The sequence below is a fragment of the Pyrgilauda ruficollis genome, unplaced genomic scaffold, assembly GCF_017590135.1.
Source record: "Pyrgilauda ruficollis isolate IOZ18807 unplaced genomic scaffold, ASM1759013v1 scaffold21, whole genome shotgun sequence".
Lineage (NCBI taxonomy): Eukaryota > Metazoa > Chordata > Aves > Passeriformes > Passeridae > Pyrgilauda > Pyrgilauda ruficollis.
In genome coordinates, this window is record NW_024520318.1 from 1,359,061 (window position 1) to 1,371,198 (window position 12,138).

General features: G+C 44.1%; 1 protein-coding gene across 1 annotated transcript in view; it reads left to right on the forward strand.

The window, feature by feature from the left end:
* Positions 1–12,138, forward strand: part of RSRC1 (arginine and serine rich coiled-coil 1) — a 94,444-nt gene that overhangs the window by 73,707 nt on the left and 8,599 nt on the right. Inside the window, exon 8 of the mRNA XM_041467986.1 lies at positions 6,048–6,116. Coding sequence (XP_041323920.1) covers positions 6,048–6,116 — 69 coding nt within the window. The remainder of the gene's footprint in view (positions 1–6,047; positions 6,117–12,138) is intronic.

Here is a 12,138-nt window from a genome sequence, read left to right on the forward strand (position 1 = left end):
TATAAATGGGGAGTGCCAGATCCTCAGCTGGAGTAAATGGGCTTGGCTCAGCTCAAGTCAGTGGAATTGTGCCAGCTTGAACTCACTGAGGATCTGGCCCTTAATTCTGGAAAAGGAGAATATTTGGGGAGGAGGATGATGGGGGCTGTGGGAAGTTTGGTGATGAGAACACGGTTTTCCTGGTAATATCAGGGGAAAAAATGTAAATGACTATTCTTTTGAATTTTGTAATGAGATTCAAGGAACTACTTGATGTGATTTCATTAGATATAAATGACTTTTTCCCCAGGTAGCTACATCTTAACCCCCATCTAAGAATGGAATATGCATGGAAAATGTGGTGGTTTATTTAATTTTGTGGGTGATTGTCTCTTGCACCAGCATTTCTGCCATTCCTACCTAAAAAATGCCTGGATGGCCATCACATGTTCCTTGGAAGGAAATAGGAATAAATAGAGATGATTGTGGAAATCTGTTTCCCACTCTGCTTTTCCACCAGGAGTGAAGTGGGCTGGAATGGCAGTGATTTCAAATCCAACGTGAGGTCTCATTTGGCTGCATTTTAGAAAGGTATCAACAAATCAGATTGCAAAGCTGCTGATTTGGTAATTGCTTGTAAAAATACCCAACCAACAACCCATTTCCATAGCACAGGAAGTGCACGTTGTTCAACAATACCTTAAAATGCAGTGTTCGACCCTATAGAGTGGACTCAAAAAATATCCAGTTCTGAAATAACGCTTTTAAAAGTGGAATATCTTGGAAGGACTGAAAATAACAACATGAAACAAGCTTTCTATATTCCTAATTGTTCTGACCATAGAACTAATTTCTCAGTCAGAAGGGGGCACAGCTTTTTCATCATTCTCCAGTCCCATAAAATCCAGTGTTTGACCATTTGCAGTGGCCACATTTACACTTAAAAACCAAAAAACCCACTTTTTTAGGGGGACTATCTCAGAAAGCCTAAAAATAACATCACGGAGCAAGTTTGTTATATTCCTAATTGTTCTGACCACAGAATTAATTTCCCAGCCAAAGGGGGGGCATGGCTTTTTCATCCCTGCCAGCCTCGGAATATTCAGCGTGTCACAGATGTTCATGAATAATGTCCATTTAGAAGCCTTGGCAGCGAGCTGGCGAGATGAATGAAATGTTGGGGGGATCTGACAGGCAGCACGCTGCTTTGTGATCATTCCAAAGTTCTAATAATCTCCCTCACCTTCCCTGCCTGCCTCTAATGAAAGAGAATAGGTGATTGCACCTCGGGCTATGTTCTGCGCCTAATGACTCCTCCAAAGGCGGATTTATGGAGAAAAAATTAACTTTGAATGAGGATTGAATTGGCCCTGACAGGCTGATAGACTGTGACACAGATTCTGTGGCAAAACAGACGTAGCCCTAATTGATTATCAATATTTTAAGCAAAGTGATGAAAATAAGCATTAAGTGATGAGAAAGGCAGTCTTAATACAGGAGGCAGTCACCGGGATCCGGGAGGTCTTTGGGGAGCTCGGCCCCGCTCGCCAGAACGGGCTTTTAGCTCTCAGCTCTTCCCTTCCCTGCCCAGCACCCCGTGGTGGCCCTTCCAGCCTCTTCTCCTCCCGGATTCCTGCCCAGCACGTTGGTATTCCGGCCAGGGATGAGGTGCCTCCCTCTCTGCAGAGGAGTTGGTTTCGTGTTTGACCCCTTTGGACTCGGGGCTGTTCGGCAGGGTTTTGGATATCCTCTCTTTCCTGCTGGGCTCTCTCCCAGCCCCGTGCCGTTTCCAGCCAGCAGGTGAGCCACAAACTGCTTCCTGAAAATGGTAACAGTGAAAGAAACCAGGGGAAAATTGCCTGGTTGGAGGGGAAGGGTTTATCTTGATTATTATCTTGGTTACACCAAATAACCACAAATATCTCAGCTATCCTTTGGAATAAGACAACGTTTGGGTTTTGCCTGTGTTTTTTCAGTTGGGTTGCACGTGACTGGATTTATCTTCTACCAAAAATCCATTTAATATTTGGGAAAACCCTCGTGGCTGCGAGCCAGATGCTCGTTAGCTGTGCCAGAACAGGACATTTATCCCAAAATAAGGAATATTTCCTGAAACGACTGAGGGAAGGAACTGATGCTGAAGAGGTGAGGAGCAGCATTCCTACAGCAGGAGGAATCAGTGGGATAACATCTCCCTTCCAAACACTGGGTGTGTTCTCCTGGGAGCTCAGAGGAGTTTAAAATATCCAGATTTGGGCTTGTGGGGAGTTGTGAAGTGTGGCTGGCAGAGCAGGGGAGGGGGCAGTGAGCTCCTCCCTCACCCTCATGCTCAGGGCTCCAATATCCATCATTAGTCTGGTGTAATTAAATTACAGGGCAGCAAGGGCAGAACTTCCCATGTTTGGGAATTGGGTGTTTCAGGTGTAATTAGGGGGAGATCTGTGGCCATGGACACGATGGAGTGGGCGAGTGACCACCCAAAACAGGGATTTATGGAACCACAGAACCCCGTGGATTTTTGGGGTCGTGCATTAATAGGATCATACACTCATTTAGGCTGGAAAAGCCCTCTAAGGCATCCAAGAATGTTGGTGGTGTTTACATTTTGGGTGAAATGTTACTAAAGGCAAAAATACAGAAAGCCAGCTTAAATCTGGGGTGATAAGAATGTGTGTGGTGGTGTCACTTTTCCTCTGGAACTGAGAATTCCTGGGTGCTGCTCCTGGTGTTCCTGCCAGAGCAATTCTCTGAGCAAGTGGTGGTTTGGAGTTTGTGCTGGAATTTGTCAGATGGATAACAGATAATTTTACACGTCAGCCTACGAATATTCGGCGGAGAGGATTTCCACAAGCCTTGATACATTTAATATACCAGAGAAAAACAGCATGTAAATTAAACAGGGCCTTGTAAATTAATAATGGATTCCACTTGTATTTTTATATGTGAGCTGACTGAATATTTTATAAGTGCAAAAATGTTTGTGTTTAAAAAAAAAAAAAACGGTGAAGTCTTCCTGATGAGCACTGGGGATGGTTGGCTGCATTTTAAATGAGATGTCCATGTGTTTTTACAGTTTCTGGGCTTTCTTCTCCTCAGACACATCTTGTATTTTCAACTTTGAGCAGTTGGAAAGTCCACAATTAGGATGAATTAATTTATTTTTCCAGACCTCTTGTGGTTTGCAGTTGTGGGTGTTCTGCCACTCCTCTTTTTTTAATTTTGACAGGAAAAGGAAGTCTCCTTAGTGAGGGGCTGAGTCTTTTCCATGCACTTTCCCTGCTTCTCCCATGCACTGGGAGAGGGCTCTGCTGCAGGGGCTCCTCCATGGCCACACTTTCCAAAATGCCCTTTCCAGCCCCAAAACATCCCCTGCCCTCTTTCTACCTTGGAATAATTCACATTTTAGATTGGAAAAGCCCTCCCAGACCATCAAATCCAACCCTCAGGTTGTAAAGATCTTTTCATGTTGTTTGATTGCAGCTTGGTTTGAGAAAAGTGAATTTCTTTTAGTGCTTTTGATGGCACTTGGGCAGTGAACAATAATATATTCACTAAAAAATAACAATAATAATAATACCAGCATTCAGGAGGAGGAGGAGAAGAAAAGAAGACGAAGAAGAGAAAGGAGAAGGAGGAGAATAAGAAGAAGAGGAAGGAGAATGAAAAGAAGAGGAAGGAGAGGAGAAGAAGAAAAGGAGGAGAGGAAGAAGAGTGGACACAATCCTGTGCCATGTTCTCCAGGATGACCCTGCTGGAGCAGGGATGACCCACTGTGGTTCCTCCCAGCCTGGCCCATTCTGGGATTTTGTGCAAAAATGGCAGAAAATGGGAAATGTTTGAAGAACCTTTGATGGTAAATGCTGAAAGTAACTCAGAGTTTCAGTGCCTGTTGTTGGTCTGGTGCACACAGCGCTGGGAGCTCCAGGACTGCTCTGGAGATTTATGTGCTAAGTTAAATTGTTGTTAATGAGCAATTTTGTGTGGAGAATTGTCCTCGTGATACTTCCTAAATTGCCCCATTGTCCCTCTGATTAACCAGGACTTGAAAGGCGAAACTCTGCCTGGGCAGCAGTTTTAACTTGACTTACAAGGGTTGGAAATCAGCGACTTAAAGTTAACAAAGACAAGCTAAAAATTTATTCATTGACCAGCAGCATCTTTCCTGTGTGTTTTAATATCTTTTTGCCACTGAGATACCCAATGAATTGTTCCTGTGCAGCAACAAATCGGGCAGGAAGAACAAAGTAGCTCAGTGGAATAGATAAATCAAATTTAGGCCTGGTAGTTTATTGAATCTAAATTGTGCCCAGTTGGCCCACGAGCTATATGAGCAATCCATCTTGTGCTGATAATGGAGGGTCTTGAAATCCACCTGATGTTTGCATTATTAAATTCCAGCCTAATGAGCTCTGCTAATACATATTGAAGACAGTTGTAAGGAGCAGAATGGGAATGGGAGCGGGATAATTTGAAAGAAACATAAGCTGAGCATTTTACATGACTCAAGGGGTATATCTACAATTACACATATCACCAAAATTGAATTTAAATGGAATTTCTATTATCCCTGTCCTTTTACCAAGGAGAATAAAGTGTAAATGAAGTAAAAGTCTTTAGAGTTAGTCGTGGTTTGGTTTTATTATGGGATTTAATAGATTCTTGTAATGATCTTCAGTGGCAGAAAAAGTTTTAATATTTCACAGCTTTAAATGTTGTGTAAATATGTATAAAATTGTGGAGATGGAAGCAGCTGTCAGTGCAGTGACTGGATCACTTTGTAACACCCTGGTCGGGTTGTGCATTTTAAGGTGGAGCCGGTGGCTCCAAGAAGGAACGAGCCCCTCGCCCCCCTCCTGAGCTGAATTTGGTTTTCATAAATTATTGCTGAATTCAGGAGGTGCTGGGATTAAATATGTGCAATTCTGACTCGGATCTTACCATTCAGACCATAGTTTATAGTGATTTTCCTCCCTGAGAAGGCCTGGTGTAAATGCTGAGTTCCTGGTCCTTGTTGGTTCTTCTCTTTCTGGCCTGGTGATACTTTTGAAAACTTAAATTATATTTCATCAAGTATAATGTTATTAGAGACTTCTCACTTAGTTCACTCATCAGGCAGTGAGATGGCAATAAAAGAGAATGGCTCCTTTGAGACATTAATGCTTTGGAATAAATGATGTGCTAGAACAGAAATTTAATTAATTTACAGAGTATATTGATAGTCCCTTGTTACTGTGCTGTATATTTTTAATCTTCTTTAACATCTGTAGGAAAGTGTTTGAAAACCCCTGCAGTTGAGCAACTGGTAGATAATTAAGTAATAAGGGAAGAGGTTTCTAGAGGGAAAAAGATTCTTTTTAAAGAAGATTGTTGTAACATGGATTAAGTACTGCTGCTGTGATTTGGAGTGAAGAGAAAATTGTGTACTGCCTAATAAAGTCCTGAGGAAGAGCTGTGTGACTCCCACTCTGAGCAGAGTCTGCAGCCCTGGAAATATTGTTTTGTTTCTGTTTTATCCTCAAAACAGGTCTGCTGGATTAGTCACTATGGCAGCAAATCTGCCACTTGATGGGTGCACCACGTCTGGTGCAGCTCGGACTGGGGGCACCTGGGCTGGGCTGGTTGGGGTTTAAAGAAAGAAAACCTCTGAAAAGTCTCCTAAGGGCTTTGCTTACCCCAGATTTTGAATTAATATTGTCTCCAATATTGACCTGATATTACCCTCCGTAATTCCATTTATTCCTTAACTGTGGGAATGACTTTAAATAAAATAAATGAAGAACCAAGTTCTGGTCTGTCAGGCACGTGGGTTTCATCGTGGGGCCTGCAGGAAGGAACATGAAATTGGGTTTAAAGCCCAGGAAATATTGTTTGGCAAGAGGTTGTTGGCAGCCCATCCCTGGCAGTGTCCCAGGCCAGGCTGGAACACCTGGGACAGTGGGAGGTGTCCCTGCCATGGCAGGGGTGGCACTGGATGGGCTTTGAGGTCCTTCCAGCCCAAACCATTCCATGATTCCATGATTTGATAGGATAAATTTAACTAATTCCAACTCTTGTTTTCTCCTTTTTAGCCAAAGCAGACGAAGCGTTGAAGGCCAAGGAGAGAAGTGAAGAAGAAGCCAAGAGAAAAAAGGAAGAAGGTGAGGAATTCTATTTTATTTCACAACAAACTAAAGCCCAGGAAGTCATAAATTATTATTTTTAGATGTCCAAACTCCAGTGGGACTGTGGGATTTTCCTGCCTGGGCTGGTGATGGAATCTGGTGCCCTGAGCTGCTTCTTTGCAGTCCAGCAGGTGGAATAACGAAACCACAGGGATTGAAATGTCAGGGAGTGATGGGAAGAGACATTTCAACATCATGAGGGAGCCAATCCAAACAATCCAGGAGCCTCAGATCCTCACTGGAGATCTGTGGATCTGCGTGGCCTTTAAGGTCCCTTCCAACCCAAACCATTCTGGGATTCCAGGATTTACTTCCAAGAGGGAACTCAGGAAAATTCCCCAATTTTGAAACAGCAGCTGCTGAGAATTTCACTCAAAATCAGAATGTTTTAATCTTTAGTTTGTTTTCCCTGGGGACTGGGGGATGCTGAGGGGAATTAATTGGTGCTCCCAGTTAATCCTGCTTGGAGAAGGTTCTTGTGATACCAAAGGAGGGAATTCAAGTGGAAAACTGGGATGGCCCAGACGTGGCAGGAGGGGGAAGGGGCACTTCCAGATCTGACTGGAAAAGGGACCAAACCAAGGATCTGTGCCCCCTCCCCTTTGTGATTCCTGGATTTTGGAGCCAATGGCCCAGGGGGAGCCTTTCCACCTGGAGGAGTCACCCAGCCAGGCTCCCACGGGCACAGGGATTTTGGGATGAGCTGGTTGCAGCACCAATTTGCAGGGAATATTTGGAAAAATACAGTATTTTTTTTGTGCTTAGATCCCATTGTGAGTGGCAGATGTGCTGGCAGTGGCTGTGCCAGCAGGGATTGGGAAGGGTGAGTGTGGAAACGCAGAGGGAAGAAAAAAGGGGCAGTTCATGACTTGGGAACAATGGAATTTCCAGGGAAATGGGGAGGAAAACTTCTCTACAATTTATCCATAAGCCATGAAAACTGTCCTGGGGTGGCTTTGAAGGGTTGTGAGGGTGTCACAGTGTTGGAAAATGAGAGAAGATTTTCTCTGAATTTTCTCTGAATCCAGTGCTTTGAGTGTTTTCCCTTCCCTGTCCCAGGCTCCAGTGGCATCTTTAGTTTGGAAAAAGAGCATTTTCCATTTTTTCTTAGTTCTTCCTTCCTCACACAACACCTCTGGATGGTTTTTAGCCTTCTTTGATCTCCCATGGGATTCCTGAGGTTGGAAAAAACTTCCCACACCATTGATTCCAAACTGTGACTGATCCCCACCAGAGCACTGAGTGCTACATCCAGTCATTGAATCAAATAAGATAAAGCAAAATTATATTGAATTAAATCTTTAAAAAAATTTCTAAATTACTATTTTTAAAAAAAATTTATTTCTCTAGTATTCCATATTTTATTTCCCTAACTAGAACCCTCCAAAAGGAAATTCCAGCCTGTGTAGACAGCCTGTGACCCCTTTACTCAGGAGCTGCAATAAAAATAATTCTACAAACAAACCAATCCTTTCCCAACTCATAAAAACTGGTTATTGCCCACCCCATAGCGAGGGTGTCTTAACATTCCTTTTATTGTCATTTTATTGCCAAATCAGGTGTGAGATTAGACGTTGGATGTTCCATGTAATCTGCTCAGAAATCAAATTATTTGACCTCCAAGCCCACTGCTGCCCCTTCCTGCTGGTTTCCTGTTAAATATGCAGCATTTCCCCAGCATGAATAAAAAATTGAGGACAAATTAGAATCTACAGACAGCTGACCCCAGCTCCAGATTAGAGACTGGGGGCTTGTGCTGGTTTAAATGTTTTAATTACCACAGTCCCTCCAGCCCGGTGAAGGACACACAGCAAAATGCTGATTTTTTTTTTTTTTAAAGTGACTAAAAAGCAAAGAAAGAAAGAAAAAGGCTCCCCCCGCCTCATTTGAATTTTTCAGTTTGATTACATTTGCACTTCCATTGGAGCTATGCTAATTTGCTGCATGAAATTAGGTCTATTAGCAGAACCCACTACTTTTCCAGGAGTATTTTCAGTGGTTAGGTTTTTGTTTGGTTTTTGTTTACTTGCTTTGGGGCTGCCTGAAAAGTGATAAAATCCAAAGGGGATTTTGCCACCCAGCTGGGTTTTACTCCAGACAAATTCCAAATAGGTGAAGTGGACAAGAGGAAGATTGCAAAAAAAAATCAAAATGCAAAGGAAAAATTGGAACACGTTGGGTGATGTTAGGGAGAGGTTTTGGGCTCGTTTCTCTTAATCTACCACAAGTAATAGTATTTTTAAATATTGAATTTAAAAAACACCACGGCAGAGCCACGTGTGGGGAGGAGGAGCAGAAAACCAGGAAAAGGAGTTGTTCTGGAACACAGCAGAATAGAAAACATGAATTTTTGGCAAGCAGTCATTCCATAGGTGGATGGCTAGGAGGGTGATGCTGGATGGGGTGGGCGTTATCCTGGTGCCTTTATCCCAGAATTTGCATTTCCCAGTGCCTTTATCCCAGAATCTGGATTTGCATTTCCCGAGTTAAATGCCTTTAGTTCAGGATTTGCATTTCCTGGTGCCTTTATCCTGTCGTTTGCATTTCCTCATGCCTTTATCCCAGAATTTGCATTCTCCAGTGCCTTTATCCCAGTGCCTTTATCCCAGAATTTGCATTTCCCAGTGCCTTTATCCCAGAGTTTGCATTTCCTGGTGCCTTTATCCCAGAATTTGCATTTCCCAGTGCCTTTATCCCAAGTTTGCATTTCCTGTTGTCTTTATCCCAGAATTTGCATTTCCTGGTCCCTTTATCCCAGGATTTGCATTTCTTCGTGCCTTTATCCCTGAGTTTGCATTTCCTGGTGCTTTTATCCCGGGATTTGCATTTCCTGTTGTCTTTATCCCAGAATTTGCATTTCCTGCTCCCTTCATCCCAGGGTTTGCATTCCCGTGCCCGGCGCATGCCGGCCCGGTGCTGAATTGATTCCTTCTCCCCCCCCCACCCCCGGTAAGCTCTGCAACATTTTGATAAACTCCGGGGAAATAAATTTGGCAGAAAATCAGCAGGAGTAGATTTAATTATCGCTCCGAGACCTTTCCCTTTTCTGGCTTAGTGATCCCGAAACTCCGCGCCTTTCCCCGGGATCCGCGCCCAGCTCCGCTTCCCAATTTGTCCCTCCACGCCGTGATAAGCCAAGCAATTACTGCTTTATTGATTTTTCATCAGGGCAAATTTCAAGTTGATTTTTTTTCCCTGCAAAGGCAGGGGTGATTAAGTGTTTCCCGTCGGTTTAGTCCCGGAGAGCTCCGTGGCAGAATCCAATATCCTGAGGTCAACCTCTGCAGGGAGATAATTCGGTGTCTTGGCCACGTGTGAGGGAGAGGAATCAGGGCTACAAATGTGAGGGGATATCTGTGGAGACAGTTTAATTTGTTCCATTTATATGAACAAGTCGTGTGGCACATGCTTGGAAAATATCATTTTGAATAGGCTTGGAAATGAGGCCCACGTGGGCAGGGGAAGGGAGGGAGGGATGCAAACGAGAGTGGGAATGTGGCTGGGAGACAGCTGGCCCTTCAGCAGGGAATAAACCCCATCCCCGAGGGTCAGTCCTGGGTTTTACTGAGCTCTCTGTGCTGCTGGCCTGACTTCCCTTCAGCAAAAGTGAAATTCTTCAAGTCTTCAGGTCCCTCCAGCCCAAACCACTCCGTGGTTCTGTGATTCTGTGATTTTGAGTGATGGGGGATCACGGAAGCAAAGTTAGAAGGGACAAAAAGCCTGGAGGACTCCACTTTTAGAAAATCCCTAAATTATAAACTCTATAAACCCAAATTAAAAGTTTGAATTTTTTTTAAAATACTCATCTTTAACCTGCTGGCCAGGAGTTCTGACATGAAGAATCTCATCCATGGCCAGCACAGAATATCCTGAGCTGGAAGAGACCCACAGGGATGGTGTGCCCAACCCCTGGCCGTGCCCAGGACACCCCAACCCACTGATTTCCCTTCCCACTTCCTTTAGAGAGAGTTAAAAGCCTTTCCCTGGGTGTAATGGATATTAAACCACAGGTTGGACGTGCCAGGAGAAGATTTGCTGGGGTGAGGTCAGTCTGTAATAAGTTAAAGTGCTTCACTCAGCCCTGGATTGGGATGCCCTGAAGTTCATCAGTTACTGCCTGAGCTCCTCATTTATCTTCAGTAAATTTTCCTGAAGTTCATTGTGGTGGCAAAGACCAAACTCAATCTGTTTAACCCCCAAATTATGTAATACAGATAATACATTTAGATGAAGACACGGATTGTTTTTCCCTGCCTCCTCCAAGCTGGAATTTCCAATATTCCTCGTTTTTGCCTCAGTAAAGGCAGGTTTGGAGCCCCGCCCTGGGTGTCCCTGGTGTGCCAGTGTCACTTCATTAGGCTGACACCAACACCTGGTGTTGTGCTGCTGCTCCCACGAGGCTGTCCCAGCATCTGGCACACTCTGTGATCTTCTTTTATCTCTGTTTAATCTTCAGATTGCTGGGTTGGAACTGAAAGGGGGCGGGAACAAATCAAGGGGAAAACAAAAAATGCCAAGTTTTGGTGCAGTGGCAGAGTGTGGCTGGTTAGGAAGAGCAGCCACGAGAGGAAATGAGAGAAGGGAAGGGGAAGGGGAGTTTGGGGTCTTGGCCACTGTGTGTGTCCAGAGCTGAGGAAGGGGCATTGGAAAGGGGATCGATGGCCCCCCAGGGATAATGGCTGCTGGAGGAATCAATTCCTGGCTTTTTATTAAAGCTGCTGTAATTAATAATCACTTCTAAATGAGTTCCTTAAATTTTGCCCTGCTTTGTGCCTGCCCATCCTCTCCTGGCCCTTTGTATTCCAGAGTTCCCTCTTTGGCTTCCCCTGGAGAAGATCCCAGTGTGATCCCAATGTCCTGGAGCTGCTGCAGGGCTGGAGCACCTGGGACAGTGGGAGGTGTCCCTGCCATGGGAATGGGATGGGAATTAAATGGTCTTTGAGTTCCTTCCCACCCAAAGTATTCCATGAATCTTTAAAAATATCAGAGTACATTTGAAGCTGGTATTTGAGTGATTTTATTTTAGCAATCACAGCTGGTGTCATTAAAGTTTTACTGTTCTACAAGTGAAACAGAAATTTATGACCTCCCTAACAGGGGAATTTATGATTTATTTTTACAAATTAAAAGTCTTGAAATCGTCTTCAAATTTCAAGATGAGAAACAAATCTGATTTCTGTACCTCATTAATGTTGTGTGTTTCCCTGTCATCTCCTTGGCATTTATTTGTGCTAAAGGAGAAGTCACTTAAGGGAATGGGGTTGTAAAAACCATCATGGAATTGCTTATTGGACTTCAGTCAGTTGAAACACAAATTTATGGCTACGTATTGAAAAGCTGTTTCTAAAGGGCAAATAAACAGGGGTGTATGGGAAATAAACAGGGGGTTATGGGGAAAATAGACAGGGGGGTATGGGAAATAAAGAGGGCTGTGTGGGGAAATAAATAGGGGTGTATGGAACAAAATTCTAGATCTGTTTGCTCAGACTACAATCCCTGGGAATTTTATTTTGATAAAACTTAGGGTTTTGTGGATCTGGGTCCGTCACACAGGTACTTGCAGAGGGGTGGTTTTTTTTGGGAATCTATGGGATAAGCATGAGACTTCATGGGAATTGTCCTATTTAGGCTGGCTGAGGCCTAGATAAGTTGGGAATTTAGAGTTGGATGATATTTTATTGGTGCTGGGCAGACCTTGAGCTGGAGTGAGTGACTTTATTCCATGTCCCAGCTAAAGGCTGGGCAAGAAACAGAAAAATAATTCAAACCAAGCACCATTTCCTAATGAGCATTTCCTAATGAGCATTTCCTTTTCCCTGCAGCCAGCCCAGGATGTCTGGGGGCAGCCAGAGGGGGCTGGAGCTGCTGTGCCTTTTCCCTGGTGGGGTTCTCAGGATCAGAGTGGGAATAAAGAGCTGGCAGTTCCTGACTCGGGGTCCTGTGTGCCAGCACGGATCCCACGGGACACAGGATCCCTTGGGAGGGCTCTGTGGGGTTG